General features: G+C 39.5%; 1 protein-coding gene across 1 annotated transcript in view; it reads left to right on the forward strand.

The window, feature by feature from the left end:
• The window catches only part of TPO (thyroid peroxidase), an 83,251-nt gene that overhangs the window by 35,703 nt on the left and 27,228 nt on the right, over positions 1-20,320 (forward strand). The window contains exons 8-13 of the mRNA XM_024215792.1: positions 7,274-7,532; positions 8,002-8,172; positions 10,271-10,508; positions 14,872-15,080; positions 15,568-15,738; positions 17,875-18,006. Coding sequence (XP_024071560.1) covers positions 7,274-7,532; positions 8,002-8,172; positions 10,271-10,508; positions 14,872-15,080; positions 15,568-15,738; positions 17,875-18,006 — 1,180 coding nt within the window. The remainder of the gene's footprint in view (positions 1-7,273; positions 7,533-8,001; positions 8,173-10,270; positions 10,509-14,871; positions 15,081-15,567; positions 15,739-17,874; positions 18,007-20,320) is intronic.

The following is a 20,320-nucleotide window of genomic DNA, read 5'->3' on the forward strand; positions in this document are numbered from 1 at the left end:
TAACTCTTTCATAATATTCTAAATGATGAGGACTGTGCTGTGAAAACATGCACAGTTAATTCCATGTTGAAGTAAAATGTATTGGGCCCTGGATGATTCAGTGTTCAACCAAGTTCATGCTCAATGATGGAGGCAAGACAGAATAATTTCAATGTTGTGACACATGCCAAGATTTCTTTTGGGAGTGTTTAGAAAACATGTCTTTTTTTTTTCTGCACTTGCTCACAAACATCAGTGTAACTCTCCTGACTTGAGTGAGGTTACTTCTCGTTTGTCCTGGTGCAAAAATGAGAGGAGAATCAGGACTACTGTCTAGGGAAACCATGAAAGTACAATTTTTTGTTCCTTTAAAGTAATTAAAATTCTAGGAAATTTCATATAGTAAAAAAAAAAAAAATGAAGAGACTGTTAAGCTTGCAAAGTTAAGTACTCAAATGCCAGACAGGAGAGATTCCAGAAGATTGGAAAGGGCAAATATAGTGCCCATCTATAAAAAGGGAAATAAAAACAACCCAGGAAACTACAGACCAGTTAGTTTAACTTCTGTGCCAGGGAAGATAATGGAGCAAGTAATTAAGGAAATCATCTGCAAACACTTGGAAGGTGGTAAGGTGATAGGGAATAGCCAGCATGGATTTGTAAAGAGCAAATCGTTTCAAACCAATCTGATAGCTTTCTTTGATAGGATAACGAGTCTTGTGGATAAGGGAGAAGCTGTGGATGTGGTATACCTAGACTTTAGTAAGGCATTTGATACGGTCTCGCTTGATATTCTTATCGATAAACTAGGCAAATACAACTTAGATGGGGCTACTATAAGGTGGGTGCATAACTGGCTGGATAACAGTACTCAGAGAGTTGTTATTAATAGTTCCCAATCCTGCTGGAAAGGCATAACAAGTGTGGTTCCGCAGGGGTCTGTTTTGGGACCGGCTCTGTTCAATATCTTCATTAACGACTTAGATATTGGCATAGAAAGTACGCTTATTAAGTTTGCAGATGATACCAAACTGGGAGGGATTGCAACTGCTTTGGAGGACAGGGTCATAATTCAAAATGATCTGGACAAATTGGAGAAATAGTCTGAGGTAAACAGGATGAAGTTTAACAAAGACAAATGCAAAGTGCTCCACTTAGGAAGGAAAAATCAGTTTCACACATACAGAATGGGAAGAGACTGTCTAGGAAGGAGTATGGCAGAAAGGGATCTAGGGGTTATAGTAGACCACAAGCTAAATATGAGTCAACAGTGTGATGCTGTTGCAAAAAAAGCAAACGTGATTCTGGGATGTATTAACAGGTGTGTTGTGAGCAAGACACAAGAAGTCATTCTTCCGCTCTACTCTACGCTGGTTAGGCCTCAACTGGAGTATTGTGTCCAGTTCTGGGCACCGCATTTCAAGAAATATGTGGAGAAATTGGAGAGGGTCCAGAGAAGAGCAACAAGAATGATTAAAGGTCTTGAGAACATGACCTATGAAGGAAGGCTGAAAGAATTGGGTTTGTTTAGTTTGGAAAAGAGAAGACTGAGAGGGGACATGATAGCAGTTTTCAGGTATCTAAAAGAGTGTCATAAGGAGGAGGGAGAAAACTTGTTCACCTTAGTCTCTAAGGATAGAACAAGAAGCAATGGGCTTAAACTGCAGCAAGGGAGGTTTAGGTTGGACATTAGGAAAAAGTTCCTAACTGTCAGGGTGGTTAAACACTAGAATAAATTGCCTAAGGAGGTTGTGGAATCTCCATCTCTGGAGATATTTAAGAGTAGGTTAGATAAATGTCTTTCAGGGATGGGCTAGACAGTATTTGGTCCTGCCATGAGGGCAGGGGACTGGACTCGATGACCTCTCGAGGTCCCTTCCAGTCCTAGAATCTATGAATCTATGAATGCTAGTAGCAACCTTAACTCTGCTCTGATATATCATATTATTTTTAAACTAAGGATTTAACTTAATGAATTTAGGTCACACACAGGAATAAAAACATATTTTTACATTTCGGTTACTAGATAGCAACTCTAACGTGATTCCGGCTTTCTCTGCAGTTTAAAAATAAATAACTCCCTTCCTCATTCATATAGATGTAAAGCATTTCTTGAAGCCAGTGCCGAGGCTGTACTACAGGTCAAAAGAACCTTCCTCTCAACCTCCCAAAGCCTGCCCTAAATTGCTACGTGGGGTGGTAAACGCCAACAGCAGAACCCAGCACTAAGCTTGGCAAATAACTATCTTCCTATTTTGCTGAAAAGATCATGCAATTTCTTGAAGGCTTCTCAAACAGCATGGGTCTGCTCCTCCTATACCAGCCAACAACAACCCACTTGTACTGAAGACTATACCCTAAGGCATTCACACCAAGGCCTGAATTAAGGTTCCCCAGGCAGCCTTAAATTTGACTTTTCCTTAATTGTGAGCCCTTCATTTTGCAACCTTAATACTTTTTTAATGCATGGGCTGGAGAGTACCAGCATGGGTCTCAAGGAGGCCAAAGAGGAGGAGGTTACAGTAATCAGCACAGGTGCTCACCAAGCCATGAACTCGCATATAAGCACTCGGACAAAAAGGAAGGCTTGAGTTTGTTAAAATGGTTGGAGAAAGAACTGGCAAGATCTGGGGACAAGTGGTAAGAGTATGTGTGAAAAATGTAAGTCAATTCCTTCTAAAGAGCTTGAGTTCTGTGCCTTTATAGTCATGTCCAGAAAGCATGCTGATTTTGATACAGGACTGAATATCTAGAGATCTGGAATTTATTTATTCTAGGCTCTGCTGGAGACAGATTGTATGTGATTTTGGGCAAATCATTTAATCTGTGCCTCAATTTTTGCCACTTTAAAATGGGAATGATAATACTTCCCTATCTCACAGATATGTTCGGAGGATACATTCATTAATGGGTCACCCTTTCCATTAAGGTTCCATTTATAAATTGTTTGTAAAGGGTTAGCAAATATTTAGTAGATGTTATAAGTATGTAATAGACATGTGCTATAGAACTTGAGAGTATTATACATTATAGCTGTTGTTACTATGATTGGTTATTTTCTATCACTTCCTAAAGAGACCTTTCACAAATTCAGCAGATTATACTTACTTGCCTCACAGCCATTTCTATAATTGTAAGGAATTTATGCAGCCTGAGCAGTGCTTGTAATTTATCCTGTTTGTAAGGAACTCATGAAGCCTACGCAGGGCTTGCAATTAAATTAGTATACCTTACTACCTATCGGTCTTTGCCCACCAGAGGCTACCCATGCCAACTATAGTTTATAAGAAGTTAGTGAGTACCAGTCTTTGCTCAGTGCAGTGGCTGTCTGTTTCCTTACCCACTAGGGGCTGCATTGTGTTCTCAGAATAAAGCCTGGTGCCACTGCTGCGTCACCTGGATCTGAATCTGTTCTGAGCGTTATCTCGTTCTGTGACAATAATAGGCACTATTCTTGGTAGGTAAGTAATTTCTGTTTCAGCCTTATTTTTGTCCTTCTTTTGGATAGTCCAATTCAGTTCACATCTGCTTTGTAAGGTGATGGTTGTTTATTCTTCCCTAGGTGGACTGAATGTCTCTAAGGCACAGTAACAGTCCATTTCTTCCTGCAATGGAAATCTGAATGGGAGTGCTCTTTTTGTGTTTGCACTCAGAATACTGCCTAAAGCCTTGTTGCAAGCCAGACACTAAGGGCAATGTACTGAATCTGAGGAGCAAGAAAAATGAAAGTGCACCTGCAGTTAAAAATATACTGTTTAAACAGAAATGTATATAAAATTCTTTATGAGCTCACAAATTGAAGATGTATATCCCGTTTCCCATGTAGAGACCAACTTAAAGCTCCAGGAAAGAATCTACATTTTAAACAGAATGACAGATTATTTTATTTTTTAGTGTTAGCAGCAAGACTTTGTATTGCACATTCTTGGGAAAACCTGACTTCTCCTGGGGAATTGTGATATAGTAAAATATGGACTATCCTTGAAATGGAAAACCTTTCACACTAAGTATGTACACAAGGGAAGCACCAAAAAAAGAATAGGTATTTAGAAATTTGGTCGCCCTTTTTAGCACACTCCAAGGCAGAGGCCAGCATCTTTAGCTCGGTATTCTGAATATTAACCTGCTCCTGAATAGTAATGGAAGATGTAGTATGTTAATGTTAATACTCAGTCTGTATTTAGACAAAACCATAAATTAAACCCTCTGAGCCACAGGTGCCATTTTTCTGGGTGGGTGCTCCACCCTTTCTCCATCCTGAGGTCCCACCCCCACTTTGCTCCTCCCCCCAGTGACCCGCCCTCACTCCACCTCTTCCTGCCCCTGCTCCATCCCTTCCCCTAGTGCCTTCTGCCCACCGCCAAATAGCTGATCAGTGGGGGCTGCCGAACAGCTGATCGGCAGGGCCCACTGAACAGCTGATCAGCAGGGGGCTGGTGGGTGCTGAGCACTCACTATTTTTTTCCATGGGTGCTCCAGCTCTGGAGCTCCAGCTCTGGAGCACCTACAGAGTCAGCACCTATGCTCTGAGCAGTCATGTATTGGAAGGCCACTAGCAACTCTTGGAAGCCTCTTGTTAGAAATCTGTCCCGTGAATTAAATTAGCTTATGAATTGCCATGCTGGCTCACACTAATGGTCCATTCAATCCAATATTTTGTTTCTGATGGGACCAGTAGCAGATACTATTGAGACTGCTCTGCAAGTATATGCACCCATGATTCATGTACCTGCTCACCAGATGTGATATACAGTTATGTAGGGAGCCCGACGTGAAAATTTTGTTCTGTCACTTATGTAGAAGAGGCTGAATATATAAGGAATACGGTATTAAAAACACTATGATGATTACTGCATGGCAAATACGAAAAGAAACACGTCTTTAAAATCACTCACTCTGATTAGGTGGCACACTTTCCTTCTGTGTCACATATACTGCTTTGCATATCAAATGCACAGAAAAATCATTTTGAATCTCTGCAGAGTGCTTAGACTTGTTTTTTAAACTTCAGCAAGAGTGTAAGTCTTTAAATACATTTTATTGTTTCTTAACACCTCTTGAGACAAGTCCAAGTTAATTAGATTGTGAGCCTGCTCCAAGGGTTATGTATTAGAGATTCTGATATGCAGTTCTTGTACTTTTATGTCAGCTTCCAGAATTTTTTTCTCCAGTATCCTCCTCAGTTTCCCCTTTGATTTTCTATAAAACACTTTTGCGTGGCACAGCACCACTACCCCTCAAACCCAAACCCTACCAAACCCCTGAATCTTCCAGCACAGGACTCCTTTACATTGTTAGCCTTATAATTGTAATGACCTTATGCAAAATTGGAGCCCCTGTCTTCAGCAGTGCATGGAGAACCTGAATGTGAACTGTCCTCCTCCTGCAGGCCCACTGGTGGAGGTGGAGGGCTTGTCTTCACTACCCACCCGGATCGGCGGGTAGAAATAGATCTCTCGGGGATCGATTTATCGTGTCTCGTCAGGATACGATAATCGATCCCTGAATCGATGCGCGTACTCCACCAGCCCAGGTAGGAGTAAGCGCCGTCGATGGAGGAGCCGTGGCGGTTGATTTGCTGCCGTCCTCACAGCAGGGTAAGTCGGATCAGATACGTCGAATTCAGCTACGCTATCCCCATAGCTGAATTTGCGTATCTGAAATCGATCCCCCCCATATAGACATAGCCGGAGATCTGGCCTTTTGTTGCCTCCTGATTGGACCTACCATTGGAATAGGAGAGCAAAGGCAGTCCATGAATTGTTATGTCTATATGGTAGAGATTCCCAATGTGCTTGTGCCTGGAGTTGACTTTGTCACATTTACATCATTGTTCTGTTCTACTTTGGCCAGTTTGGGTTGCTTGATAATGAAACAAAGTACTCACTTTCCTTTCTCCCTGCTTCACTCTGGTCCTGGAGATGTGAGTATTACCTCCTCAGTATCTCCAACCTCTGCTTGCCTCAGAAGGGAGCGTCCAAACTTGACAAGTCCATACTCCAGCCCTTTATATGATAGCACAATATGCTACTACTGGGCCACAAAGCTGACTTGAAACCTAAAGTTACAACTGGAGCTAACAATACCTGTGTGTGTGATAAGTGTTGGCAAATGTAAAATTTTTAAATGACAACCACACTACTAATTTCCCGCAATTAAAAAAAAATTATTTGACAGACAGTATGCAAGGAAAATCTAATCTAATCAAGCAGCTGTGCAGTCTTGAGGGAGCTTCTTTCTTATATGAATATAACTAATTTAGAAACGTGCATAAGTGGAAGCTGAAAAAGAATGAGCAACAGCTGCCCATACTGCTCTGTGTAGAGTGACTGTTGGCAAATATGCAGTGTCATATCTTGTAGACTTCATTGGAGCTTGCTTTTCTGTGTGACATACCCAAGATAATGAAACCCAATATCTGATGAGACTATGTTATCCCTGCTTGATTTTCAATATGCATTATATCAAGCTTCTAATCTATTTGGTCAATTTACTGCATATTCTATCAAACTTAAAATATATTTTGAGTTCACTGTACTTCATATTCATCCCATTATGCTTTAATAAATTCAAACGTAATCTTTAATCTGTAATGCATTTTCATTGTATTCAGTGCAATATACCATTTTTTTCGGAGGGGAGGGGGACAAGTATTACTAATAAGCTTTTTTATATGCTTCAGTAATTCTATTACATTATAAAAGCACTTGATAGGAGATGTTTATCAACATTTCCATTATACAATCTGATTTGTGGGGGCCTTTAAGTTGGCTGCAATTTTGTATCAAATGTCTATCAAAGGATTCTGGGAGTAACCATTTAAACATGTGACTGAAAACAAAATCTGTTCATGGTTTATGCTGGTTTAGTTTAAAGGCTCAGTAGTTTATGCTGTCCCAATCCAGTTTTTAGGATTTAAATCAATGCTGGGGATCAGGGAGTTCTGAAGCTCATTGAAGTCAAAGGGAGCTATTATAGAGAGCATCGGTAATCTGTCCATGCCAGGCTTTGATCTAGTTGTTGCACCAATGGATTTGGGGGCCTGGATTGCTGGGTCCTATTCCTAGCCCTGCCACTGACTCTCTGTATGACCTTGGGCAAGTGATTTAACTTCTTTTTCCCCATCTGAAAAATGAAGACAATACTACTTACCTACCTCACAGGGTTGTTGAAAGTGTTAATTAATTAATGCTTGTAAAGTACTTAGAGATCATTGGATGGAAATGCACTATACTAGTGGGAAGCATTATTATACTATGTAAATATTAACTGAGATTTTTTTTCTTTCTTTTAGATTATTACTCTAAGAGACTATATTCCAAAAATCATTGGCCCAGAGGCTTTTAATCAGTATCTTGGTCTGTATAAAGGCTATGATCACAGAATAAATCCCACGGCTTCAAATGTATTTTCTACCGCTGCTTTTCGATTTGGTCATGCAACAATACACCCAATAATAAAGAGACTTAATGCTCAGTATCAAGATGACCCAGACCTCCCAAATCTTCATATGCATGAAGTTTTTTTTAGTCCCTGGAGGCTCATTAAAGAAGGTATGTTTTTATGTGGACTACATCTTTTCACATTATTGCAGCATTTTCCAAACCTCTTCCTAATTGCATTTCAAAATCTTATAAAATCAAGAATATTCATTTAATTGCATCATTGGTTCAGGTTGTTGAACAGTGCCCAAAGAATTAATGTCAACCGGGACAATTTATTTTTGTTAACTAGTCTTTTGAAACACACAAACACCGTTCATTAGAAACATCTCATTCATCTCATATAATCAGTCTGTTAGCAGTGTTTCTGCTGTCTTAAGAAACAGACAGTACCTCTTAACTGCATTATTATTTTCTTTTCAAAATGGAGCATATCATTATTTTGTTTGAATTTAAAGACATTTAAGGTGAATAATTTTAAAAATGTAGAGAGAAAAGTGCATGCAGAAATATTAAGAAAATTTATAATTATTTTGTTTTCACGTGTACTTTGACACTGCATTGGTTTTATGTTTTAAAGGAGGTTTGGACCCTTTACTAAGAGGTATTCTAGCAAAGTCAGCAAAACTACTGATGCAGGATCAAATCATGAATGAAGAATTAACAGAAAGGCTCGTTGTATTGTCAAATAATGGGTCATTGGACTTAGCATCATTAAATTTACAGCGTGGACGTGATCATGGACTCCCAGGTCTATTACTTTTTTCTAGATTTTCTATGCTAATGATTCAGACATCACTACCTGTATTTGTAGCATACTGGAAATTTACCAACATGGTTATTAAGTGAAAGCTATGTCTAGTTAAACAGAGACGTTACAGCAGTCTCTTTTAGGAATACACAACAAGAGTAAAAAGTAGCTATAATGAAGACAAAATATTCAGTAGCAATAGATATGAAAACAACCTCCTTAGTTTGAAAGGGACAAGCCATAATGCCGAAGGTTACTGTATGTATCTGGAGTGGTTTTTTAGTAACTATGACTTTTATTAGAATTGGTCAACATTTTTCAAATCTCAAAATTTTAAATGTTATTAAAAAAAAATCACAACAATTGTTACAATTTTCCCCTATGCTTTTCAATGAGCTCTACCTATTAGGTTTTTTCTAAAAAATGAAAGACAACCATAAACCTTCAGTTTAAATTATTTTTATTTGAGCTTAAGGAGAACAATATGGAGAAAGAAAAGTCGTCTCTATGGGTTGCACAATGTAATTCCCACTTCAGGTAGCGTTATTGTGCTAGTGCACTAAAAATAGCAGTGTGGCCACGGCAGCATGGGCAGCAACCTGAGCTAGCCACTTGAGTACTGTCCCATCCGATATCCGATGTATGTACTTGGGTTGCTAGCATAAGCTGCTGCCCATACTGCCACAGCTGAATTGCTATTTTTACCATCCAAGATCAAAGCTAGAGCACGTATGTATAGGCGAGCTGGGCATTACATCACTAAGGACAGTGCAGATGTACCCAAAAGGAATTGCATAGTGTGTGTATGTGTCTCTTCTGTCTCTGCAGACAGGCATAGCTCAGAAATGGAGAAGTGCAGTGCACAGAAAACGAAGGCATTGAAGTGTCTAATGCTCAGTGGCTGAAGCAGACATGGGGCAGTCCAGAGCCATGATCAAGTAGTGTGTGGGTGGTCTAGTAGCCAGGAGGGCAATCAGTATTAGAACTACTCCCAAGCAATGGTCGGCATTCTTTCAGGGGGTCGGTAGCTGGGGGATCCAAACCAAGGGGCGAGGTGGCAAGGCAGGGCAATGCAGCAAGGCAGTTTAGGCAACAACCAGCAGGCAATGGCCTGATGCTCAGACAGTTTCCTCTTCCTGTTGGGATCTTTATATAGTCCCGGTATCCCATGGGAATGCTGTCTATCCTGCCAGTCGGGTGTGGCTGCTGGAGCTGTAGACACTTAGCAAAGGCTGCTGGTCAGGGGTGGTGATTCATCATTACCACAGTAGTGTGGAGGCGACAGATGCCATCTAAGGACCTCAATGGGCCTTGTTTTGATACCAGTTTCCTGACATCATCACAGTTACATATGCTACCAATGCCCTTCCTGAGAAGTATCATTAGATGCCATTGATTCACCAAAATGGTTTTAATAGTTTAGTTTTTCCAGACAGAGAAAGAGAAAATGTCATTTTTATATTATGAAGCAATTCTCATCCTCTCTCATTTTCCCTTTTTCTGGTATCAGCCTGACACACTATAACCTCTACTGCTTGCACTGACCTGACCCCGTGTGTGTTTGAAATTTGTTCTTCATTCACTCATTTCATTAATTCTAAGAGGCAACTTTGCAGATTCAGGCAGTGTAGTAAGACTTTCACAGAGCAGTTATTTTGAGGCCTATGTTTCTTTCTCTTTCTCCCTTTCATTAATTAAAAATTAGATTCAAGGTACAAACGAATGGGCTAAGACTTTTCATTCTAAGATGCACTAGCCACAAACTTTTGAATTTTCCTTTTGCTCTATTATCAAGTCTTCAGAATTTTTAGAAATGGAAATGTTATTTTATGCCTAGTTTTACCTTCATTAACATAATGTAGCTTCAATATATCTAAAAGGCCAGATCTTGCTACCCTTACTCACACTGAGTAGTACCTCACTCTGTGAATAGGCCCATTGATTTCAACCAATTCTAATAGGTCTATTTTCAGAGGGAGATGCTAGTTGGTGTGAGTAAGGGTATCAGAATCTGGCTCCTATAAATGAGTTAGTTTTGGGTGCTATGTTAAACTGTCAGATTTCAAGGCTAATCTCTCTATAAACTTAATATCATTAGGTTACAATGACTGGCGAGAATTCTGCGGTTTACCAAGACTGGAAACTCAAACTGACCTGAACACGGTAATAGCTAATAGGAAGGTAGCTGAAAAAATCATGGAATTGTACAGCAATCCAAACAATATTGATGTTTGGCTTGGTGGTCTAGCAGAAAACTTCCTCCCAGGTGCTAGAACTGGCCCACTGTTTGCATGTATAATTGGAAAGCAAATGAAAGCCCTGAGGGAAGGTGACCGGTAAGTTTATTTATATTGTTTATTTGTACAGAGCACCTCAAAGGGTGCTGGGCACTTCACAGATATGAGAAGACAGGTCCCTGGCCCTTATAAAAACATTATGACAAAGGAGGGAGAAAAAAGGAAAACATACATGCATTTTATCCCCACCCCCACTGCCACTTTTTATTGTTCCTTAATCCCTTGTTTACCAATTTCTCTTTTTTTTTTCCGGAACCTTCTCTATTCTTCCTTTTGTTTGTATGTGGGCATGATTCCTACCAGCAAGGAGACCACTCCTATGGCACATTGTAAATGAACAGCAATCCCATGCTGCTATTCAGCAGGCTGATTCCTCCCGTAAGAGGAATCAGCCCCTGTATGAGACTTAAGTGGTGCAAAAAATCTTGTGCAAGTGTACAGAGTTTTACCTGTATAAGAACTGCAGGCTCAGGCTCTGAATGAACACAAGATTCAGACATAGTAACATAAAAAGTCAATTTTTTTAATGAATTTTAGAATCAACTGGATTTTTTTTTTATAAACAGATGCAACTTGTAGACATGAGGAATGCGAAAAAGGGTCCACATGATCAAATACAGCTGGATTCACTCCTGCCAGCCCTTAAGGAACTAATCCTGATTCACCGGAGGAGACCCATTTTATATTACTTATTACATCTTTAGGGCCAGAGTCTCATTTAGATTGATTCTCTTTTCACACCCACATTAAAGCCCCTTTATAGTGCCAGAGTGATGTGACATCTCTGTGAAGTACATAAAAATCTAGCCCATAGGGTTTAAATGTGGACTTTTAAAAATTTTAATGAACTCAAAGAATGTAACACAAAGAATGAAACATTGTTAAATGCTGTGCCATTTTTATGATCATGACAAACAATTCACACAGACTTGTTTTAAACACCATTTCAAGTCTTCTGAATCGTTTACAATTTTACTAGCATTAAATAACTGTATGAGAATGTTAGATATGATGGTTTTTATTGTCCCTTATTTTGAGTATATGAAACATATCTGAGTTTAAATAACAACATATATGCTTAATTCTGCCTTCTTTCTGACCTTTCCCCCCTTAAGTTGGCTTCTTTAACAATTTAACCTCTTAAAATAGCAATCAAATGCAGTGGTTGTTTGGCTGCTAATAATAAAAACACTCACTTCCTTCCATTAAGTTTGAAAAACCATTGGACTATAGCGACAGCGCATAGTTTTGAGCAGGTGGGACTTAGAATGAATGTTGGTAAGACCGAGGCTATGATAACTGAGCAGGTGGGCTCACCATAAAGGAAATTATAGGCAGACTGCTTAGAAGAGTGAAAGAATTTAAATGCCTAGGTTCAGTGGTTGCTGACAAAGGTCCCCCTGAGCTTAGTCTGGAGAAGAGAAAAATGAGAGGGGACATAACCATCTTCAAGTAAGTAAAATGTTATTATAAAGAGAAGGGTGATAAATTGTTCTCCATAACCACTGAGGGGAGGACAAGAAGTAACAGGCTTAAATTGCAGCAAGAGAGATTTTGGCTAGACATTAGGAAAAACTTCCTAACTGTAAGGAAGTTACCTAGGGAGATTTTGGAATCTCTGTCATTTATTTCCATCATTAGAGGTTTTTAAGAACTAGTTAGACAAACACATGTCAGGGATGGTCTAGATCAGTGGTTCTCAAAGCCGGTCCGCCGCTTGTTCAGGGAAAGCCCTTGGCGGGCCAGAACGGTTTGTTTACCTACTACTTCCGCAAGTTCGGCCAATCGCGGCTCCCACTGGCCGTGGTTCTCCGCTCCAGGCCAATGGGGGCTGCGGGAAGTGGTGCAGGCCTAGGGCTGTGCTGGCCACCCTTCCCGCAGCCCCCATTGGCCTGGAGCGGAGAACCACGGCCAGTGGGAGCCGCGATTGGCCGAACCTGCAGACGCGGCAGGTAAACAAACCGGCCCGACCTGCCAGGGGCTTTCCCTGAACAAGCGGCGGACAGGCTTTGAGAACCACTGGTCTAGATAACACTTAGTCCTGCTTCAGTGCAGGAGACTGTACTAGATGACCTATCGAGGTCCCTTCCAGTCCTATATTTCTATGATTTCTATGCCTGACATTGTACCAATGCTGCTTGATACAAATGGTGTGAGCTGACCCTAGTTCTCTGTGATAAAAAGATGCCAATAAAGTTAAAAGGTTTAGTGTTTAAGGGTACATCTACACTGCAAAAAAAAAAAAAAAGATTGTCAACAAGATTCAGAGCCAAGGTCAACTGACTCAGGCTTACAGGTCTCTGGCATGGGGGTTAAAAATAACAGTATGGACTTTGCTGCTTGGGCTGGAGCTTGGGCTCTGAAACCCAGCAAAGGGGGTGAGTCTCAGAGCCCAAGTGGCAACGTCTTCACTGTTACTTTTAGCCCTGTGGTACAGGCTGCAGTCAGCTGATCTGGGCTCTGAACTCGCTGCCATGGGGCCTTTTTTTTTTTTTAGTGTAGACATACCCTAAAACTGTAATTTGACCCATCCTAATGTATGGAACCAAGATTTGACCAGACACAGGAAAAGAAATCATTATGCTCTCCACCATGGAAATGAAGATGTTGAGATGGTCAAATGTTAGGACACGCTATGATAGGAAATGAAAGGAGGTTGTGAGGGACCTAATGCTGGTTGCCCCAGTTGAAGACAAATATAGGGAAGCTAGGCTATGTTGGTATAGACACATCCAGTGGAGACCTGAAAGCAATATTGGTAGGGTGGCCCTTGCGATGATCATGGACAGCCAATAGAGAGGCCAAAGATTCATCCATGGATCAAATATCTGCGGACCTTAGACTAATTGCGCAACAGCAAGATGTACAATCATGAGTTTTGGAAGAAGACTATAAAATTTGTCGACCCTGAATAGGGAAGCATCAAGAAGGAGGAAGAAGAAGATTGTATAGGCAGGCTGTGATAACAAGTTGATTGATAAATACTGAAGAAACATGTAATGTTTTGTTTTGGTTGTCACCCCTCTAGGGGAGTGAAAGGAAAAATGTATTTTTTTTTATTTTAGTGACTTTGGTTTAGTAATACAATGCTCAGGTAACCTGATGATTCATATATTAATTGAGATACCAGTTAACAAGGAGTTCAAGATATCAGTTCCCAGATATTAATTTAAGATGATAAATCAGAATTGAGCAAGATTTCTGACTGGTTGAATTCTATCCTGGTAGGATCGGAATCTCTCAGCTACATGACTAAAATTGAAATTATTCCCTTTTGAATTGGCCAAACCAAGTCCGCACTTTAACTCGAATAGAGTCATTTGGAAAAAATTGTTTCTGCTCCATCTGGAGTTACTCCTTTATCCCTTGCCTTTTCTTATTCAGATGCTTCACGCTGTGTTGGGATTCAGAAAGAGGCAAAAATTCTACAGCTGCTCTTTTGGCTGTCTGGTTGTACACTATACTATGGCTTGTCATGTCTGAATTTATTGTTACCCTAAGATGAAAAGTTCCCTCTCAAGCTAATTTATATATATATTGGTGATGTGTCCTGTAACATATGTTTAACAAATTCTGTATTGTGGAGACATATAAGTTACAAATGCATAGTCTGACTACTGGTGCATGTAACACTAAGCATGAGGTACAAGCAACTTACCTTCAAATTTATCTTCTAAGATTTTACTTTTATATTTATTATGTTTAATTAATGAAAAGCAATAACTGATTACCAGGTCTGCATATATGAATAGTGATCATCCTTGTGCTGAAAATATCTCCATTCTTTATGGCTTGAAGGATATCTGATTTCCTGGTGGGAGGAGGTTGATAGTGAAGAAGGGAAGAATGCAAGAGCAGTATCAAATTGTTCTTCCCCACTCAACCTTCTGAACACACTCCCACCCACCCCCACCTCCAGTTCATTATTCTAATGGATAACTTCCTCTTCTGATGTCAGAGCCACCTCTTTTAGATTCCCCTCCCCACCCCTTTTACAAGATGATTTCATTCTCTTGATTTTGCTAATTTTAAGGGATGGTTCTTAAGGTGCCCCTGTCAGGGAAAAAGGGTTAGACCTTGGTCCTGCTAAGTGCTGAGCACTCCTGTAAGATACTAAGCACGCTCAACTCCCACTGACTTCCACAGGAGCTGGGGATGTTTAGCATGTTGCAGGAGAACTGAGCACTTTGCAGGATTGAGCCCATAGCCAATTTTACATTGAGCACATACATCTTCAACCAATGTAGTTGTTGTTGTATTGCCGTTAGTACAGTGCATATTCCTTAACTGTGTTTTGATTAAATGCTTATTTTTTGTCTCGTAATAATAGTGCACTCTGCAAACAGAAATAATTAACACCTGGAATGTAATCTTTTTAACAAGCACCTACCAATCTTTGCAGATTTTGGTGGGAAAACAGTCATGTTCTCACAGAAACTCAAAGGCATGAACTAAGAAAACATTCTTTGTCCCGTATAATCTGCGATAACACAGGCCTCTCAGAAGTGCCACCTGATGCCTTTCAACTTGGGAAGTTTCCTCAAGACTTTGAGTCATGTGACAATATACCAGGAATAAATTTAGAAGTGTGGCAGGAAAGCAATCAGCAAGGTAATCTGAGAATTATGTATCTTTATTAAATGGGTCGGAAGAATGGTCCAGTGGCTAGAGAGTTGCCCAGAACTTGGGAGACATGAGTTCAAGTGCCTGCTCTAACACAGATTTCCTGTGACATTAGGCAAATCATTTCATCTCACTATACCTCAGTTCCCCATTTGTAAAATAACACTTCCGTACTACACTGGATGTTTGAATATAAATACATTAGTGATTGTGAGGCACTGCAGTAATAAGGGCCACATAAGTACCATAGATAGGTAATAATTGTACAGTACTCACCATTAAAAAGTCAACATTTAACAAGAGTTACCACATACTGATATCCTAAATACTGCACTTAGGCCCTTAAAAGCTCCTGCACATGAGTAGTCCCACTGAAGTCAACATAGAGTAGACATGGAGAGTGATATGCGAGAGATAAAAATAGTAAAGCTGAAATGTACCTTTAACTCATAATATGTCCTTTTTATATTTCTAGAGGAAACATGTGGATTCCCAAAGGGAATAGCAAATGGAAACTTTGTATATTGCTCAGAATTTGGAAAATCCATGGTGATTTACTCATGTCAACATGGGTACCAACTCCAAGGAGAAGAACAATTAACCTGTACAAGCAGAGGATGGAATTTTCAACCACCAGTTTGTATAGGTATCTGTATTCACACATCTGACTTTTTAATGACCAAGACTAATACGATTCACAAAAAATAAAAATTTCTTATTATTTCCTGTTAAAAAATAAACTATTTCAAAACTCCTTTCTCTTTCCATGTTCTGGCAGCCATAGAAGCTGTTGTATATGGTGAAAAGATAGCTAACCTTCTGAGGTGGTACTGATGGGCCTCCACAGCTACTTCACACTTCCCTTCCCAGCTGCAGAATCTCAGACTCTTCCAGTCCTGATCCAGCAATTGGGCTTATGCAAGTGATACCAAGGGAAACTAACTAGTAAAACATGTTTTTAGTAAAACATGAACTATTAAACTAGCATGAAGCTATGTAGCTCCCAGTGGGAATCTCATAAGGGAAAAGAAGTGAGAGTTGTACATTTCCTCTTCCTGCAGCCAGAATCATAACAACAGCTAGGGACTGTTCCAGGCACTTTTCTGTTGCTGTTTCAGTGGACTCTCTCCTGTACATGACTAGTACAGTACCAGCAGCCTATGCATCCAGCCAGTAAGTGAGGAAAGAGAAAAAAAAAAAAAAAGGGAATTTTGATCTTAAAACAAAAAGGCAAAATGTTTTTGTTTTAATAATAATAAGCCCCCAACAGGTTTACTGAAGTGCTATAACTATTGCAACTTGAAACATACAGCTGATTGAAAAATGGCAAAGACATTTTTTCTTGTTCATTCAGCAATTTTAATGAATGTTTATTAAAATTTTCAGGGGCTGGCTTTTGTTTCTCTATCTTCTTCTTCCCATTTCTCCCCTTCCCCCCCCCCCTTTTTTCCTTTGGAGGGAAGGAAACGGGGAGAGAGAGAAAGAGAAAAGAGGGACCATTGCAAACATTGCATTAATGGAATTTCACTATATATGAGTTTACTTTATGCAGGATTCCACACACTCTGTGTGCTCATCTTTGTGAGTTTATATAGACTCAAATGGTTCAGACTTCATGAGAACACTCAAGAAAATGAACCCTGAAAAAGGCCATGTTTAGGAATACTTCATGGAGTATGGTGACAAATTAATTTGAATGCAAGTGCTACAGCTGATCTTCAATAAGTCTGTTTATCAGCATGTCTATGGAAGTGGAATAAAAAGCTTTTTACTTTAATTGTATACCATATATAGAAAAATCAAATGAAATTTGCAGCTTTCTCCTTTATTCAAATCCTACTTATCCTCTGAGTTCCACCCACATAAATACCATATAAAGAAATAAAGCTGTTAAATGAATTATAATAATTCTTTTTCAATAGATTAATGTTCTGGCAGCAAACTGAATACATAAATTACATGAATGACTCATTTCCTATCCTAGTTTTTGTTAATATGTTAAGTAATGTCAACAAAAGGCTGTATATCTGCTATAGGAAAACAAGCAGTATAATAAACACTGCATTTATTAACAGAAAACCATCAAAACCCTCTTAATGCAGATGTTACTTGAGTTTTACAGTAGGAAGCTCTTACTTTGTTACATGCCTGTCTGGGCAGTGTGTTTCCAGTCTTTAAACATAGTACCATAAATTAAGAATAAATCAAGTAATTAAATAAAGAAGGCATTTCTGAAGATGGTTTCAAAATTACACACATTTTTGGAAGAAAAGGGGGGGTCTAATGGCAAGAGTATAGGATTGGCAGCACTGTACCCTAGGGGAAGGTTCACAGGAAAATTGAAAGCACCAAGAAGTTTTGTGGTGAATGTGTGTGTGTGTGTGTGTGTGTGTGTGTGTGTGTGCGCAAGATTATCTAATGTTATGCACAGTGCTTTCAGAAATTCAATAACTTGCGGTTTATAACTTGGAAATAACTATAGCTTAACTTTTAGTAAACAACCACAGATTATTTGATGGCTGGACTAGTTACTCTCTTCTCTCTCTCTCTTTTTTTTTTTTTGGTCATTTCCAGCAGTAAAAAGTTACACATAATTGCTTTGCAATTTTGCCCACATATAAGAAAGGAGTAATATTGACATTATTGATACATATTTTATTTTTAGTTCACAAATATCCTTCTCTTTGGAATACCTGTTACAGACAGTTGGTGTGTACAAGAATGTTGTGAACGAGGCTCTTAGTTTCTGACTCTCTGTTATCAATGTGTTTCCACATTATAGATATCAATGAATGTGAAAACCAAATTAATCCATCGTGCCACACATCTGCTAAATGCATTAACACCATAGGCGGCTACCAGTGTGTTTGCACAGATCCTTACGAACTGGCAGAAGATGGAAGAACGTGCTTAGGTAATATAATGATCCCTCTGTCCATTAAAACTGTTCCAGTGGTCTGTTTGTGCAAATTGTAAACCTTGGGTCAAAAATGATTTGTTATACAAAATATGTTGTTAACAGATTTCACACACACACACACACACACACACACACACACACTCACACACACAGAATTTAAACAATCAGACCTATAAAGATACAGTCAAATTTTGTCGGGCAAAGTCAAAGCATTGATTATATACACACAGCAATCACCCTTCAAATCTACAGCCTAAACCTCATCATTTTCACTTTTCCTTTGTTATGCCCCAAGATAGTATTTGACTCACTACCTACCTGAGTCAGATACTAGATAGAGAATACTGATATTACTGAGGTAACATTATCAAGTCATTAAAGTTAAAGTGGAAAGTTTTTAAGAGCAACATGAAGCTTTAGAATACACAAACTTCCCTTTAAGAGAAGAGATGCAGTAGTAATATGCTTGCACTTAGTAAGTTGTTAAGCCTATGGAAGCTTGAATATTCTAGATTTCTCTTGGTCGGTGTTTAGAAAACACACTCAATGTGTTAGATGATTTTCCCTCATTGTTTGAGCAAAATTCAGGATGCTAACTTCCTCTTCTAACCTGAGCTGCGGAGAGAGATAAACAAAGAAAGCTTCAAGCTTTTCACAGAGGGAATACCTCATGCATTGATAGAGAGGTTCAATAGATTCACAGATTTTAAAGCCAGAAATGACCATTATGATTAGTCTGATTTCTCGCATAAACAGGCCATACAATAGTCAATCTCCATACAGTCTTTATAGCCCATTCAATCCTAGACCGCTATGCTCAGACAAATGACAGGAGTAGTTTATGTGATTTACCCACCTATGTATTGAGTTGAGGCAATTAAGCCATTTCCTATTGGCAAATGAGATGAGCTCAATTTAGCCTTACTGGTGCATAAGGGTGTGAATTGCTACCCCTATTCCAGTGAGGAGATCTGCATCTCCATCATTGCATTGCCATCTTCCCCTAGAGTTTCTGCTGGGGAAGGTAGATTTAATTTGAAGCTGGAGATCCATATAATCCCTGCTGGCAGAGTGTGCTCCAGGGATGCACAAAATTAGCATATCCTGCTGCATGTGAGACAGTGATACTTACTTTTGGAGCTGCACTGGCTGGCCAAGTGCCCCTCACCAGATGACTTGTACTTCCACAACTGCTCCACCCTTCTGGCAGAATCCTGTGGCGGTCAAGAGCGGTGGGGTACTTAAAAGGGCAGCATACTTAAAGTGGGGACGGCATATTTAAATGGGCAAGGCGCATCTCTGTGTCTGTCCCACACACATGGTGTGTGTCTCTGTCTCTGTCTCTCTCTCACACACACACACACACACACTGTCTTTCACACTCACCTCCCATCACATACTTGTATTGTTGTTATTGTTACTTTTTGAGACTTCTTTCAAAGTGTGTTATTTTAGTTTTTTGACTGGTCTATGCATTTCATAATTTTTATTTCTCTCTTATGCTTAAATCTTTGAGTGGTGAGTTCTAAAATACCTACTCTCTCGTGGCTGGAGTAATTATCCCTATGGCAACTTTTTAAAAGTATATATTATATCTAGGGTTTTGGTTTCTACTGGTGGCGCACATCTGCACATTCCCTTGATATGGTGCACATAACAAAATTCATTCTGCACATGGATGGAAAAAATTAGAGGGAACACTGTGCAGCCCCTTGATTATTCTTTTGAGAAATGTCTATTTGTCTAGTTTCATGGCTTGCCCACCTTTAGAGCTCAAAGATCAGTGCTTCTGAGGGTGAAAGGAGAAGGACGAGTTCCCCAAAGTGCCAGCACAGCTACAGGTTGGAGGGATAGGCAGGTGACAGGGCTAATTCACATTTACAAAATGAAACTTAGGAGTTGGTTATCCTGATTCATTGTTATGAACCTCCAAAAAAAAAGGGTGGACTCTTTTGAAGGTAAACATAATGTGATGTATTCTTCAGAACTCTCTATATATAGCACTCTATCTGGTTCAAAAAGTTTTCTTGTTTTAAAGCAATGGTGTATTTTGTAACATTATTGATGGGCTGTGAATCTCATTGAATGTACAGTTTTAGTCTCCCATTTCGCTGCAACCTCAGTTATGGAACCCTGAAGCCAGCTGGACATTGCTTTGAACTGCACAATGAGAATGTCAGCTGATAATACCCCAGAAGAGTCATGCCATATATTCAAGTATCAGGGGATAGCCGTGTTAGTCTGTATCTACAAAAACAACAAGGAGTCTGGTGGCACCTTAAAGACTAACAGATTTATTTGGGCATAA

Source organism: Terrapene carolina, unplaced genomic scaffold, assembly GCF_002925995.2.
Source record: "Terrapene carolina triunguis isolate 2854851 unplaced genomic scaffold, T_m_triunguis-2.0 Scaffold42, whole genome shotgun sequence".
Lineage (NCBI taxonomy): Eukaryota > Metazoa > Chordata > Testudines > Emydidae > Terrapene > Terrapene triunguis.